This window comes from Sminthopsis crassicaudata, chromosome 1 (assembly GCF_048593235.1).
Source record: "Sminthopsis crassicaudata isolate SCR6 chromosome 1, ASM4859323v1, whole genome shotgun sequence".
Classification (NCBI taxonomy): Eukaryota; Metazoa; Chordata; class Mammalia; order Dasyuromorphia; family Dasyuridae; genus Sminthopsis; species Sminthopsis crassicaudata.
In genome coordinates this window covers 72,434,995-72,451,082 of record NC_133617.1, presented here as the reverse complement: position 1 = coordinate 72,451,082, position 16,088 = coordinate 72,434,995, and the positions used below count along the sequence as shown (strand labels likewise).

General features: G+C 41.1%; 1 protein-coding gene and 1 long non-coding RNA gene across 2 annotated transcripts in view; both read right to left on the bottom strand.

The window, feature by feature from the left end:
• Positions 1-16,088, bottom strand: part of LOC141552319 (uncharacterized) — a 74,922-nt gene that overhangs the window by 23,193 nt on the left and 35,641 nt on the right. The window lies entirely within an intron of this gene.
• LOC141538625 (beta-1,3-galactosyltransferase 2-like) lies at positions 5,885-9,437 on the bottom strand. The gene is made up of 2 exons (XM_074260235.1): positions 9,276-9,437; positions 5,885-8,226 (listed from the first exon to the last, which is right to left on the bottom strand). The coding sequence occupies exon 2, from the start codon at positions 8,212-8,214 to the stop codon at positions 7,186-7,188; it is 1,029 nt and encodes a 342-aa protein (XP_074116336.1). The 5' UTR covers positions 8,215-8,226; positions 9,276-9,437; the 3' UTR covers positions 5,885-7,185.

Below are 16,088 nucleotides of genomic sequence, written 5' to 3'. Positions count from 1 at the left end.
CTTCTATAGTGTCAGATCTATGGAAAATGAGGTTTTGCACTCAGTGGTCAGAGGGTCCTGGCAGCAAAGGGAGCTACCAAGGTCCTTCTGCAAAAGACCTTCTTGAAGGAAGTTATTTTGGGTCTTAGTGGGGACTGGGACAGCCCAAGTTGGCTCATCTACAAGCTGGGTATCAGCTTGAGCTGGAATTTGAATAGAATTGAATGAGTTTCTTTAATTGAATAGGGTTGAGATTCTTTTACTCAGGACTGAACCAACCTCACCTAGATAACAGAATGAAACTGTTTGTCTTGTTTCCCTCAGGAGGGGTCCCTCACTGAGGCAGAATTGAAGATTTTCTCCTTCAAGGAGTTTTAGAGTTTCGGGGATCCTTCTTCATTCCCCCCCTCAAGCAATCATCTCCAAATGTATTTGGGATAAAGGGGCCTTGAAGATCTCTTCTTCATGTAACTGCTTCAAGCTGGCAAGGGTCGTAGAGATTTTTTTTAGGGGCTCATGCCAGGTGGTGAGATGTGAGATGTGGGATCTGAAAAGGGCATCTAAGGGGTGTTTGTCCCGATCAGTCGTCCCCAGTCAGTTGTCATATGTTCTCCCAGTTAAAGGACAGTTGAAAATCCAAAGCTTGAAGCCTAGAGAGAACAGATCTCAGGGGCAGATTAAAGTGAGGTGTCATCCAGGGTTGAGAAGGTGACATTCTGGAATGGGGCCTTTTGCAGGGAATTCCTCTAGTCCCTAAGGTGGGCTGCCTTTAAGAATGCTGATGGAGAATTTAACTATCAAAGAAAAGTAGGAGAAAATGCTAGGAACAAAAAGTCCTTTGTTTATAGTAAAAGCTGTGAAACCTAGAGTTTAGCCCTTTCACTCCAATTTCCAGGAGAGCTAATTTCTCCCAGGGTGGGGTCAGGGATTAAGGGTGTGACAGATTCAGGGAGTCAGGCCAGGTAGGAGGCCTTGATATCTAGTAGGTTTAATAAGCCACTGAAGTCCATTGGCTGTTTTTTTTTTGTTTGTTTTTTTGTTTTTTTTTTTTAATGCTCTGAATCCCTGGGGTTAATGGCTATAGCAGGGTTAATTTTTAGACCTCTTTAGTTAAGAGGCTTTTTCAATTAAAAACAGCCACAGCTCTTTTTTTATGAGGCAGAGTCTGGGATGGGCTGCAGATCAAGATAAGGATGCAGTTTAAACTTTTCCAAATCTCTTAACTATTTATGCTAAAGGTTTGTACTTGTAAAAAAAAAAAAAAAAAAAAAAAAATCCTTTTGGGGGTTTGAGAAGAGAAAGTTGGTTTCTCAATCTCACCATAAAATCACCAACATGGCTTAGGCAGAGGGGAGATCAAGACAGGTCCTGAGGCCCCCCTGCTATCCTCACTCTTATGGGGGAAGGGTGGAAGAGACCAGAGGGCTAGCAAAGTAGCAGTCCTACCTATCCAGCTTACTGGGCGAGAGGTGTTCCGGCTGTCCTGGTAGAGCTAGGGGAAACTGGGCCACATCCCAAATTCCTACCAGAGAGCAGGACGCTGGGGGGGTGAGGGGAGATAGTTCGACCCCTGTGGTGTTCGCTGTCATGATGGAAAGGCAGTTCCTCCAGTGCTCCTCCTGCTCAAACTAGGACAGGGTCTGGGGTCTCCTCGGACAGTTTCCTTGACACCTACAGCACGAACCTCTGGAGTTCCCAGCCTAAGTCTGAGAAGTATTTGCATTAAAAGGCACCTCTGCTCTGAGTGTCTTCTCAGGAGGCAGAAGTTGCCCTGAGAAGAAAAGAGTTGGGAGTTTTAGTTCAGGTGGGAGAGAGTTAAAAAAAACTCAACAGCTATTCATAAAAGCAGAGTGGTAGAAACATTGAGGGCTCAAAAAACAGGCTTCTCCAATTTTGGCCTTGGACCCCTGAAAAAGTTGGGGGGTGGATCCCAGGTTTCTCCTTAAGTTGGGAAGGTTTTGGCTTCAAAGGAGACATTTCCAAGGGGTGTGTCTCAGGCAGCAGCTTCAGCGTGAGAGTAGAAGTCAGAATCAGTACCAGGATTTGAAAGAAAAAAAGGAAGCACATTAAGAGTGCACTGAGATGTTGGTGGGTGGAGGGAGATTGATTCCCAATTCAGCAAATCTAATCAGTGTCAAATTGAAAGTAGTTAAGGTTTCAAATAGTTTCAGTCTCTCCCTCTAACTCCTCATTGGCCTGCTGCAGTCAGGGAATGAGAAGAGAAAAGAAAGAAGCTATCTCCACTCTCTTAATTTAATTGAATTGCTTTGGAATTTTATTCCCCAGCCATCATTCCAAAGGACTTTCCTAAAGCTGCAACTTTGGCCATAGTTGGAGCTTACAGAAAAGAAACCTTTAATTGCTGGCAGGGTATAGAATGCCAATTCAAAAAATTAGGAGAGAATATGCTAGGAGCAAAAGGTTCTTGGAACTGAAAAAGTTAGGAGTCTGCTTTCCCCAGAGTGCTCACAGGAGCATTTTCAAAAGCTAGGTTGTTTCTCTCTCCACAAGAATAGCAAAAAGTTCCCACCTATAAAATTGGGTAGGCAAGTGAGAGAAAGGACAAAGGCTGCTTTCCCCAGGGTGCTTATTTTGAAAGCTAGGCTATTCATCTTTCCACAAGGAGCTAAGGAAGGTTTAAGCAAGTGCTCTGAGGCTAGGAAAAAACAGAGCAGTTTGGAATCCCCTGTTTTTGTAAACATGAGCATGAGCATGCAAAAGCATAGTTTTGAGGCTTCTTAAGTCAAAAGGCTGTGACAGGAGTTACTCCTCTAAGGCAGAATGACCAAATCAGGGAAGCCAAGTCTGGTTTTTAAATGTATGAGACAAGCATGCTTCCTGAGAGGGCTGGAAGCTTCGGCTTTGAAAAAATTTTCTGGAGATTTGAGAAGATAAGATTGAGTCCCCTATCTCTCTACTGTACAATACCCCAATAAAGGGACAGGATAGGAGCATTTAAATGACAGGCTACTAAGCCATATGGGAGAGGTCTGAGACAGGCCTTGAGTTCCTCTGTGATCCCCACTCTATGGGGGAAGGAGAGGAAAGACCAGAGGAGCAGAGCGAGAGGGAGGGAGAAAGAAATGCAATGTTCTTACCAAGGCTGCTTCCCAAATAGCGAGGGTTCCTCTGTTGATTCCATGTTGGAACTTGAGGGAGGGGGAGCTGACCAAATCCCAAAATCTTGCTGGAGAACAAGACATTAAGGAGAGACAGCTCGGCCCCTATAGTTCCCGGGAGTAGCAGCCAAGGATAGAGAGATGTCTCCAAAGCTTGCTTTAATTCCTAGACCTTTCTCCTCTTGGCTACCGGCTGATCATTAAAGACCCCAGCAGCTGTATGTAACAGTAGAGTGGGAGAAGGGCTCAAGTATGGCTTCTCTTAAGTTTCTCCCCAGGACAGATCAAAGAGAGTGCCAGCCTTGGACCCCCAGAGGGGTCCTCAGAGTAAATGGCCAGGTTTCTCCTGGGTCTGGGGGGTGTGCAGCTTTCTTAAAGAGACACTTCCTCTCCTGTCTCAGAATTTCTGCCTGAGGGCAGAGCTTAAAATCAGAATCCTGGAAAAGCTGAAAGGCCCAGGATTCCGGTCCGGTGGGAGATAAGGGAATTTAGGAGTGCCTTGTGATGCAAAGGAAGGTCCTTTGTCTCTGGAGGGCCTGGGCAGAGAGAGTTTGATTCCCTTCCAGCAAAACCTAAGCATTTTAAGCTTCCCAGTTAGGGGATTTTTCTCAAGCCAAATGTCTCTGCTCAAGGAAGGATTTTTAGAGGCAGAGGTGTTTCATCTCATTGTGGACAAGTAAAAGCTTTTAGTTTTCCCATATTCTTGCAGCATCTCTCGTGTGTCTAGATATCTCTAGAGACAGTTACAAAAGGAGGCCTTTTGTCAATCCACAGCAATTCCCATAAAGCATCCCCGGAGAATTGTGCTCGAGAGTAGAGCTCTATCCCACGTGGCTTGGATGTCCACTACAGAATAGAAAAAAAAGGTCTTTTACCTTGTCCAGAGTTTCAGGGTTTCCTGATCCCACTATTTCTAGAAACAGTGACAAAAGGAGGCCAGAAAATGCAGATATTTTCCCAGTCTGGGTGTCCACTATCTTTAGAGATAGAGTGAGACAAAAGAAGGCTTTTGTCAGAGAATGCTGGTATGTTCCAACAGCTCAAAACCCAACATGGTTTTAACTGTCCAGATCTCTCGGAATTTCCCAGTTGGTCAGAGAATCATAAATATGATGCTGTTTGTGTGGTCCAGATTAATGGCTATAAAAGAGTTGTTAAGAATACCCTTTAAATCAGTCACAGGTTTTAGGAGTGAAAGGATTCACTCATTCCTGAATTATTAGTTGCAAAATGAAAGTTTATTGTTAGATAGAAATCAGTTTACCAAGAGATTGACTTCTATAGTGGCAGATCTATGGAAAATGAGGTTTTGCCCTGAAAGAATGCAGTGGATAGAAGGTCCTGGCAGCAAAGGAGCTACCAAGGTCTGTCTGCAAAATGCCTTTCTTGAAGGAAGTTGTTATATTGGGTCTTAGTGGGGACTGGGACAGCCCAAGTTGTCTCATCTACAAGCTGGGTTTCAGCTTGAGCTAGAATTTGAGTAGAATTGAATGAGTTTCTTTAATTGAGTAGGGTTGGGATTCTTTTACTCAGGATTGAACCAACCTCACCTAGATAACAGAATGAAGCTGTTTGTCTTGTTTTCTCGGGTGGGGTCCCTCACTGAGACAGAGTTGAAGATTTTCTCCTTCAAGGAGTTTTAGAGTTTCTGGGTTCCTTCTTCACCACTATCTCAATGGGCCCCAGAGAGGAGCAAGCTGACCCAGTAGAGTTATTATATTGATGCCCGTATATAATTAGGTAAACTATAGACATCAACTCCCAAGGCTATAATATATAAACAGGACAGTCACAACTATTGAACTGATTTGCTGATGTACACAATTAGCACAATTAGGACACACCTTCCTCTGGGTCCTTCACCACAAAAAAATCTCATCTTTCTCCTTTTTATGCATTGCAAGCTCATCAGGAACTTTACCTGCTGATTAGAAAGTCACAATAAAGCTTTTTCCCTTGCCCTCCCCACCCTTGTGACTTGCATCTCATAATGATTTGTTGGACCTCATCAGTCACACTAGTAGTAAAGATTACAGTTTGGGATTTCAATCCAAGTTTTCTTAATCCAAATTCAGAGTTCTTTCAGTGTACCACATTGACTCCTCATACCTAGAATTATACCTAAAGTCAAACTGACCTAATGTGAGATTAGATTCTACTGAAGTTTTGCTTTTGAATATACATATAAGAGGCCAGGAATGGAACCAAGCAGGAGGAAGACAATCCTTGGACATTTGAGCTGAATTTTGTTCTTTGTCTTTCCCCTTCCCAGTTCAATTTTACTACTTAACATGTGGGAAACTGAGACTTACAGAAAACATGCAAGTGATTTGCTTAAAAGATCATGTCTCTGGTCTAGTATCTCAATGGTCTCATGAGAAGCAAGCTGACCCGGGAGAGTTATCTTATGCAGAGCAATCCTATATTGATGACCTTATACAATTAGGCAAATTATAGACATCAACAAAAGGGGTTTTGAATTGAGGACCGGGGCACCTAATACCCTTAGAGCTCCCAGCAGCTTATTGGGAGGGCAGCCTTTAAAATAGATAATACAATTTAGCAATTAGAAATTCAACAAGCAGCCACAAACACTTTTTTGACCCTAAGCTTTGACCTTAAATTTCTTATAGAGATGCAGACCTAAGTGACCAGGATATATGGTTCAAAAAAACAACAGATTTCAGCCTGAGGGCACTAATTATCTGGTATTTCTTTGTATTTCAAAGAGTTTACAGCCTGGGGCAAGGACTCTCCTTCTGGAGAGGAAATGACCATTCTAGTTAAGTCTCTGAGGAACTGCTAGATTTTCCTGAAGAGAGGAAAAACTGTCAAGAACTTGTTTCTCTAGTCTAATAACTGGGTGTGTTAAGGGCTCCAGCCTTCTGCAAAGAGAGATGTATTAGATAACACAGCCCTCTCAATTGTCAATAAACTAGGAAAAGATGTAAAAATGGAATGGTTAATGACCTTACTCATCACCTCTATTTGCTGGAGCCTTTCTATTAGCAGAAGAATCTCACCTGGGAATCACAATCAGTCAAACAGTTGGCAAATTGAATCTTCCTTAAGCTGGGTATGTCACAAGGAACAACCCAGGTCAGTGATAAACTGATAAGGCCACAATATGATTCCTGGAGAAATGGCCCAGTTCTGGAGAACAATGGCCAAGCCTGATAAAACTACTATTTGATTATCCCTCCTGTCTTATGGTTTTTATCTTTATAACCTCTGCTGCCTATGCCCACCTCAAGCTCAGTTTTAATTGTCACTCTCAATGCTGCATGTCTGTCTGCCTGCTTAGGGAAAATAAAAGCCCATTGGCATCCTAATTCTTTCTTAAACTGAACTCTGGGAAAAGGTTGACACACCCGAACTGAAAATTTTAGATCAAGTCAGAAGCTCCCTGATCTCCTGAAAAAGGACACCTCCCTAATAGTAGCTTACCTGAGACCTTGAGACTAGGAGAACTACATGAAAAGTAGTCATTTGAGATCAGCCAGAAGCAAAACACAGCTGAGGCTCTAGATGCACAGCATGGAGATGTGCCCCAATAAAAATAATTGACATCATTGATCCTGTCATATTAGAGAGATTAATTGCTCTTCTACACAGTGTGCCCTGGCCACAAGTATTCCCTTTGTGTCTGCCTTTCTACATTTGTTTCTTGTGAGTCTCAGGTTTTGGGGGTAATTTTTTTATTTCTAGTTTTCTTATTGTGTTTCATTAAATACCTTTGATTGACCAGTTGAAGTAGTTGGAAGGGCTTATAAACTATGGTCCTTGTAGGAGCTATGGATACAGACACACAGAATATCTTGAATCATCTTGAGTGGGGGCACTCACTTCGAAAATTGTGGCATCCCAAAGTACCACTCTGAGTTTCCCCACCAAGGCATCCAAGTAGCTCTGGAAATGCTGAAGAGTATGCCAAGTGAATATTACTGGGGGAAGTTCTGAATTAGTACTCAAATCCAGGGGACCCAGGGTCTTACATGTCCCAAAGGCAAATCCTGGAAAATGTGCAGGGTCAAGATCATTGACTATTGTCCTTGTCTGACCAGAGGGAGGGGAAAGGGAGTATGCATCAATCCCTCAGACAAGTATCATTGACTCTCTGGAAGTCTGGCCATAACTGCAGCAGTTCCTGGGGCTTGAAATGGTGAACCAGGGCAAGATGATGGAAGGCACAATGTTCATACTCTTGCCGTTTGATTGAGAAGGCATAAGGCGGGGCAGGTGTGGGTTTTATCCCCAACTCTTTGATGCATAATCCAATATACACATCTTCCAAGAAGATGGCCCTGACTTTCTGGGCCATATCCAGGATCCTAATGGCCAGGGAGACAGACAGCACATAGCCTGGGCCAGCACAGTACACAGGGTATTTTTCTTGAGGGTACAGCTCAGGAGGCATGTACCACTTGTCATCTGAGCTCCGCTGGGGTTCTGAGTCAAAGTAGATGTAACCTGTGATAAAGTTTGGCGGTGTGGGTTTCTCAGGATGCAGTATCTGATGTATCAGAAAGCTGGGGTTTAAGAAGACATCATTGTCCACCTTGAGCACATAGCGGGCAGTGGGACAGTACTGGGCCACCCACTCAAGACCCATGAGGACCTTGAGAGTCAAGTTGTGGTATGTATCCAAGAAGCCCACCTGGAGGAGATCCCCATGTTCCTTGTCCTCCTCCTCCAAGAGGGTTTGAACTTCTTGAAAAAAGAGTGGTTGGGGCAGACCGATAACAAAGAGGCGGCAGATGACCACGTTATGTACCAAGGTCTCATTGCCCCATGTTTGTCGGATGATTTGGCGCACCCCCACCTCTTGAGGCTGGGTCATCACCAACATGAGCAGAAAAGGGGTACCTTTAGGCCCTTTACACCTGTCAGGGTGGTTGATAAGAAAGGGGTAGGGATAAGGATAATTCAAGTCCAAGGGGTGTGGTGTTCGAGTCTGCCACTCAAATTTCCTCAAAGAGATCCTTGGGGATGGAGGCTGCAGATTTATTGAAGATGCCCAGGATTCTAGGAGCTGACCCACCAGCAACACCAGCAGCCCCAAGAAAACTGTGCCCAGCATAGCTCCCAGTACCAGCCGTTGCCTTAATAGCTTCATGATGTCAATGTTCTGGGCAGAGAGGAATGGGAGAACAAGTCAGTGATGAGTACAATTACATGTAACACATATATAATGTGTTAGGACTTAGGCCTGCCCAGATCTCCATTCAACTTTAGGCAAGCTATTTTTTGGTGGGGGGAACCTGGATTTGGAAATCTGGGAATACTAGAAGAGAGAAGAACAAGAGGGAAGGGAAGAAGGGTCCCCCACCTACGCTTTGTGCCAGGTCAACCACCAGTTTGTCTGAGTCAGAGACAGGTGGAAGTGATTGAGGAGCCCATATTTTGTAGGGAAAAGGAGTCCTAGGTCCTAGTCCAGGGTGCCGCTGGCTTTTTATAGGCTTTAAACAAATTGTGGTTGTTTTATGAGAGAAAAGAACTGAGGGTAAGAAGAAATTCAGAGGGTCTGAGTGGAAGCAAGTAGAGGTTTGTCATAGCTAGTTGTGCCAAAACTATTGGGCAGTATGAAGGGAGGGGCTACACGTGCTCCCTATACTGGGAACTATGTTGTGAAGAATAGAAATTATGGGTGGAATTGTCTTGGTTTCCTAGAAGAAGTTCTGTCTTCCTGAATTCTTCCGTGTGTGATGATCTGATCTTTCCCTCCCAGTCCCAGCCAGAGTCCCAGCCCCACAGCCACAGGATAATGGGTTCACTCCTAGGAGAAGAATACCTGTACCCAGAATTCTGGGCCAAAAAAGTCCAAAGCAAAGCTTTAAAAAAAGGAGGAGGGAGTTTCTCTCCATTCTTCCCTGCCCTGAACCCTGTTCCAAAAAAGTCCCAGTTTCCCTTCTTAGAGTCATAGAAATCAGATTGTAGAGATGTTGACATCAAAAGAACGGAACTGGTCTGGGGAAGGTCCCTGCCACTCAACTCTGGTCCCTAACCCCAGAATCTCAGCCTGCCTTCACCATAAAGAGAGACAGACTCAGTGACAAGTAAATAGCAAAGACCTGATAGATAACTGCTTCTTGAGTTAAATTCTTCCCCTGAGAAATTCAGGGGGTTCCCTCCCTTTATTTCCCTTCCCCTCTAGCCCAGATAGGTTGAGGTCCTCACCCTCTTTTCTGGCTGAGTCCTGGGATTCAGTGGTACAGGAGTCCAATTCAGAGAGAATGCTAGTCACCTGGTCAGGGAGAGACAGATATGGGAGGAGTGTAGAAGTGGGAAGGGGAGGGCACCTGCCTGCCTGCCTCTCTTACTTGAAGTATTGGGTGGGGCAAATCACCTAGGCAACAGAGAAGGGTGGCCAGCATGGCTCTGCCTAGAACTCCACTGATTAGAATTCTGAGGTGAAAGACTGCTATTGGCAATTGTAGCTAAAGCCAGGTACCCCAATTTCCAGCAAAAACTGCTCCAGAGATTATATGAGGTTGGAGGGAGAGGGACTGAGTGGTTTTTATCAGGACCAACTACAAAGGAAAGCTGGAGAGGAACAAGATAGAGAATTATAATAGCTCACATTTTTATAATGTTTTAGACTTTACATTCATTTCCTCTATGATACTAGCCCCCCGGTGAAGTCCTTTTATCCTCCACCAAATCCTGGGAGTTGTTGCAATAATTATCCCCCTTTTACAGAGGAGGTTGACCAAGGTTGTGTTGACCACACAAGGAGTGCTTGAGACTATATTTGAACTCAGCTCTTCTTGACGCCAGGTCCTGCACATTGTGTTTCTTAGATTACTTATTTCTAAATCCTATAGTTTCTACTCAGATAGGGCCAGCCAGGAAGTAAAAAATGTTGGGGAGGCAGTCACCAGAAATCACCCAGAACTGTGAATTCAGTGGGACTGTTGCAAAAAGTTGCTAATTGTATTGATTTGGGCATCATATTAGAACCACCCACCAAAGGACCCACAGGGGCATCCAGTATAGGACAAAGAAGCCCAATACAGAGACAATATGTGGCATGAAGCTCACCATGAGAGTTCGGTGAGGAGGGGAGGGGTCACTCTGCCTATAACATAAAACTGGGCTATTGCACCCTTCTCTCTCCCAGTTACCAGAGGGTCAACAATTATTACTGCCTTATTCCACTTTCATTTGCTGTTCTGGTTGGTTTCAGCTGAAAAGAGCAAGTTGCCCAAGTCAGTATCTCCTGGTATCTTCCCATCCCAACTTTCCTGCCTCTTATTATTTTCTTTCTCCTGTTTGATTGTAAGCTCCTTGAAGGCAAACACTGCCTTTCTTTTTACTTATTGTCTCCCCAGCACTTAGCACAGTGCCTAGCACATAGTAGGAGCTTAATGAATATTTATTGCATTGTGTAGATGCAAGAGACCACTACAGTCAAACCTACCAATGTTCTTTTGAATATGGAGTTCTCTAATTAAAGACTTACTGACCCTTTCTAAGTCAGAGTGGATATTTTTCCCTCCCTCCCCCTTTGATTTGAAAAGTGAAATACAGGAAAGAAATTCCCTAAAAGGTAAGTTGTAGTATTGGGAATACTTGATTAAAGAGTGGGAGCAGGCAAGAGGGGAGGTCTTCATAGATTTATTTAGTGAAGTTAATGTTTTAAAATTCCAATATCAAGCTTCATATGTATTCTAAATTATAATGCAAATGCATTTTTCTGTTATGTCATATCAAGTTGAAAAGGAGACAAGAAACTGAATAAAAACAGAAACAAAAATACAGGCTGATTTGTGATCAATTTATGAAATTACTGTATATTTATGATATTACATCTTAAACCCCAGACTGAGCTGAATCAGAAACCTTACCCAAAATGCTAGGAGGCAGAAAGTCCAATAGGCTTCAGGACACTAGTGCTCACCTATCTGTTTTTCTTTTTCTGGTGTCCAGCATAGTAGAATCAATTTACAACTCTTCTAATATTGTTGATGTGTGCCTATTTTTTTCTCAGCCCCTCCAGCATGGATTATATACATATTTTGTCATCTTTGCTAGTTGGATGCTTGTGAATAAAATCTCAGAATTATTTTTATGTGTTTTTCTCTTATTATGGGGCAGTTGCTATAGCAAAGAAGAAAACTACCTGTAGTAACAATATTAGCACTTCACATATGATAGGGGATAGGGGGAACTAATCCTTTCCATAGCCATTATATGAATGCATGGAGGCAGGAGATAGGATTCAGTGAACAGCTAGTTATCCAATTTAGTAACAATGTTAAAATGTATCAGAGTCGTGGTTCATAGCTTGAAAGGATTTAAAGAGATTCACTTACAGTCACAAAAGAGTTTATGCTATTGCTGATGGCCCAAACTCCGAGGTCTGGCAATTAGAAATTGTTTTGGGAGAGTTTTTATATTGAAAAATTGGGGTTTAGCTAGCAAGCTAACAGCCTACTAGGTTATAAATTATGAAAGAGAGATACAGAAGGATATAGAAATGATTTTTCATACTGGGAAGGAACAGGTTATCTTTTAACAAAGTATAATCAATCAGACAGAATAGGGTTTTTGCAGAGGACAAATAAGGAACAGATAAGAGGGTTTATTGCTTCACATTCCTTAGCTAGAAATGCAGATGAATTGACCCTTGGCTCTGACCCACCATCTCCCTACTTCTGCCATTTGAGGAGAAGAAATTCTGGTGACAAAGGCTGGGCAGCCATATAGTGACATGTGTAAAGAGGAGCTGTATAAAACAAATCTGAAAATGTGGTCAGAAGACAGATATTAGAGCTAACTGTTCGTGTAACCATCCATTTCTCTGATTTCCCCCTCCAGCAATGAGAGAGGGAAGATAGACTAAGGAGTTATAGTTATTCTAGCTTTGAGTTCATATGGATCCTGTGGTTAAAAAAGAAAAAGAAAATTCAAGAATGAATTCAAGTTTACAAGGTTATAAATCTGGGTGGCATAATTGGAGTTTGCCAAAGGGGTGGGTTAAAGCAGGGAAGTTGATGAGTTCTTTACTGGACAGGATAACTGGACAGGAGATAAGTATCATGAGCATAGTCCTGGCAAGAGTCTCTATATTTTCCGAGAAACAACTTAACTAAGTTCAGAGAGGTTCAACACTGGTAACCGGCCATTTGGTGATGAATCTTTTTGCCATGACAATCCATGAAACAAAGAACATAAAATGGCGTTAAGTCCAATGTGGTTCCTCTTGGCTTCTGCAGAGATAAAAATACAGGGGAACAAAAGAGCATGACAAGAATCACATAGTTTTTAGACCAAAAATATCAACTCAGATGTTGGCATTCTAAAGGGGAGGCCCTTGATCTGTGAATAGATATACTATAGAGATACTGAACTACAATAATCTAAACATTCTTGGTACAAATGAATCACTTAGCTGATTATTCCCCGGGTGGAATCAAGATGGCAGAGTAAAGTCAGGAAGCTATTTGAGCTCTCCCAGTTTCCCTCAAAAACCACATGAAATCAAGTCTCTGGACAGAGTCTGACAATGAAACTACTCTCCAACTCAAGATAGACTGGAAAATTTTCAAGAAATATCAGTCTCACTGGGGTGAAAAGGATGTTCAGCTAAGTTCAGACAGACTCTAGGAAAGCCAGAGAGAGGGTCTTAATCACAGCAAATCAGCAACTAAGACCCTCAGTCCTAGCTCAGTAGAGGAGCATATCAGTGTGTCAGCTTCCAATCCCAGCTCAGAAGGCAAACTCTGGGAAACCAGGCTGTTTCCTGAATGGGGCAGGCAAAGCTACCCCCTCCAAATACAAGGGGCCCCTGTACTCAAAGCCAAGGCTCAGAGCCACAAAGGAAATTTGGAATAGTGCCACCATTACCCCAGGAGCAGAGCTCCACCCTTAAAAGTTTTTTTTTTTTTTTTTTTTTTTTTTTTTTTTTAAGGAAATATCAAAAGAAAAAGAAAGAAAAATAAGCAAAAAACAGAAAAGAACCCTGAGCATAGAAAGCTACTATGGTCACAGGGCAAACCAAAACACAAACTCAAACTAGAACAGAATGTCCACAAAAAAAAAAAAAAAAAAAAAAAAAAAAACCTCAAAGAGTGATATAAATTGGTCTCAAGCCCAAAGAATCTTCTTGGAAATGCTCATAAAAGACTTCAAAAGGCAAATAAAAGAGGTAGAAGAAAAAATGAGAGGTAAGAGAGTCAATAGTTTGGAAAAGAAAGAGAAAAATTGAAGAAAACAACACCTTAAATAGTAGAATAAATCAAATGGAAAAAGAGGTACAAAAGACAATTGAAGAAAATAATATATTAAAAACTAGAATAGGGCAACTGGAAGCTAATGATTTTATGAGATAGCAAGAATCAGTCGAACTAAAACAAAGTAAAAAAAATGAAAAAAATGGAAGAAAAATGTGAAATATCTCATTGGCAATACAGCTGACCTGGAAGATAGATCCAGAAGAGACAAATCTAAAAATTATTGACCTACCTGAAGGCCATGACCAAAATAAAGACGTTGGATAGTATTCTATAAGAGGTCATTAAGGAAAACTGCCCCAATATTCTAGAAATAGAGGGGGAAATACTCATTGAAAGAATCCATCCATCATCTCTAGAAAGAGATCCCATATGGAAATCCCCAAGGAACATTGTTGCAAAACTACAATAATTCAAATATGAAGGAGCAATAGTTAGGATTATCTAGGATCTGGTAGTTTCTACAGTAAAAGATCAGAGGGCCTAGTTTGCTTTATATATATTTGTTTATATCTTAACTCCTGTAAACTTAGACTGTAAGCTCCTTGAGAGCAGGAACTCTCTTTTGCCTCTTGTGTCCTCAGCACTTAGCATAACACTTGGCACATAGTAGGTGCTTTATAAATGTTTAAGTGATTAATAGAAATTATTAAAAGTCTCTTATTTCATGGAAGCTCCATCTCCTCCCCTGAAAGATGATGCTGAGTATATAAACAAATATATATAAAGCAAAATATATACAAGATAAATAGGAAATAATTAAGAGGGAAGACATTATTAAAAGGAGTTATGGAAGGTTTCCTGTAGAAGGTGGGATTTTAGTTGGGATTTAAAGAAAGCAAAAGAAAATTATAAAGAAATGAAAGGATGATTCATAGATTTTGCTTGAAGAAGCAGATCAAGGATCCAATGAAATTGGTTATTTCATAAGATATTTAGTCTTTCCTTTTTAAAAAATATCACTAATGTCTTTTTTATATATCATATTTACTTCCAAACATATTTCTCTGCAAGTCATCCCTTGTAGCAAAGTTTTTAAAAGAAAGAAAAAAAAATCAAAACTAATGACATATCAACCACATCTGAGATTATGTGCAATATTTCACATCTATAATCTTACCCTTCCTCTGGATGAAAGCAGGGAAGTATATTTACTTAACTCTTCTCCAGGACTAACCTAGATCATTCTAATTCAACAGCTTTCAGTATGTTTTGTTTCTTGTTTATATATTGACATTGTTGTAGTCATTGTATAAATAATTTTCCTGGCTCTGCTTACTTTATTTGATATAAATTCATTTAGGTATTTTAATGTTTCTTGGAATTCAAGCACTTTTTCAACATGGCTATTGATAGCTTGTATTTCTTCCTTAGAAAATTTCTCTCTCCAACAATGAGATGATTGATGCCAATTTCAATGATCTTGTGATGAAGTGACTCATCTACACCCAGAGAGAAGACTGTGGGAACTGAGTGTGGATCACTACATAGCATTTTCACTCTTTTTGTTGTTGTTGTTTGCTTGCATTTTATTTTCTTTCTCATTTTTTCCTTTTTATTTTGATTTTTTTTGTGAAGCAAGATAATTATATAAATATGTATGCATATATTGGATTTAACTTTTTTTTTTTTTTTTTTTTTTTTTACCATGTTTAACAGATATTGGATTACTTGCTATCTAGGGGAAGGGGTAGGGAGAAGGGGGGAATTGGAAGACAAGTTTTTGCAAGGATTAATGTTGAAACATTATCAATGCATTTATTTTGAAAATTAAAAAACTATAGAAAATAAATTGAAAGAAGGAAATTTGCCTGGTTATATCCTTTGATATAAACAGGGGATTAGCTCTTATTCTTATAAATTTGAGTTTCTTCTTTCTATATCTTGAAAAGCAGACTTTTATACAAGAAATTTGCTATAAAGATGTTCCCCTAGTTATGAGTTTCCCTTATAATTTTATCTGTATTTGATTGCTTTGTGCAAAATATGTTTTAATTTTATGTAATTAAAATTCTCTATTTTATCTCTTGAGATACTGAAAGAGGATATAATTAAAAGAGGAAGTTATGCAAGCAGTAGCCCCCTTTAAGATTCCTTTCTGATTCCCAACCCCTATGGCTGACCTTTGATTTACAAGTCCTGGTCAAAAGCACCCTTTTGAATTCCAAAGGGAGATATCCGGATCTGAGCTAACTTGGGCTGTCCCAGCCCCCATTCTAATGATCTGCTCCCCCAACCCTCACCTAGCAAATTCTAGCCCTCGCTGAAACCCAGAGAGGAACCAACCTAAACTCCACCCATAGGCCCCTTTAACCAAATAAAAAAGCCAACCTGGAATAATCACTTGGCAGAGGGTTGAAACATGCTGGTACCATGCTTTGCATCAAAGACTCTCTGTCCACCACTTATGGTGTATTTCTCTCTTTATCTAACTCCTTTTACTAACTAGACTTTAACCTTACTTGCAAACCCAATAATAAATCTCTTTTTATCAATCTAGGTTTTCGGGCCTGTAAATTCCTTTACAGGGGACTCTGCACCACCATTAGACCCTCATTTAACTTTGTATCCTTGCGCTGAATCCAGAGGGGTTGCAGGGGAGCTCCATTTGACTTCCTGTACCCCAAACCTGCCACTAGACCTCAATTAAACCTAATTTTATTTAGGCATACCTTATCTAGATTTCATCATTTGATTCCCTGACCAAAATCCTCGAAAACTAGACATAATTTGGCTTCCAAACGGAACCTTAAAT

Excerpts from the sequence above, each read along its gene's own strand:
- LOC141538625 (XM_074260235.1), bottom strand. The coding sequence starts at position 8,214 with ATGAAGCTATTAAGGCAACGGCTGGTACTGGGAGCTATGCTGGGCACA.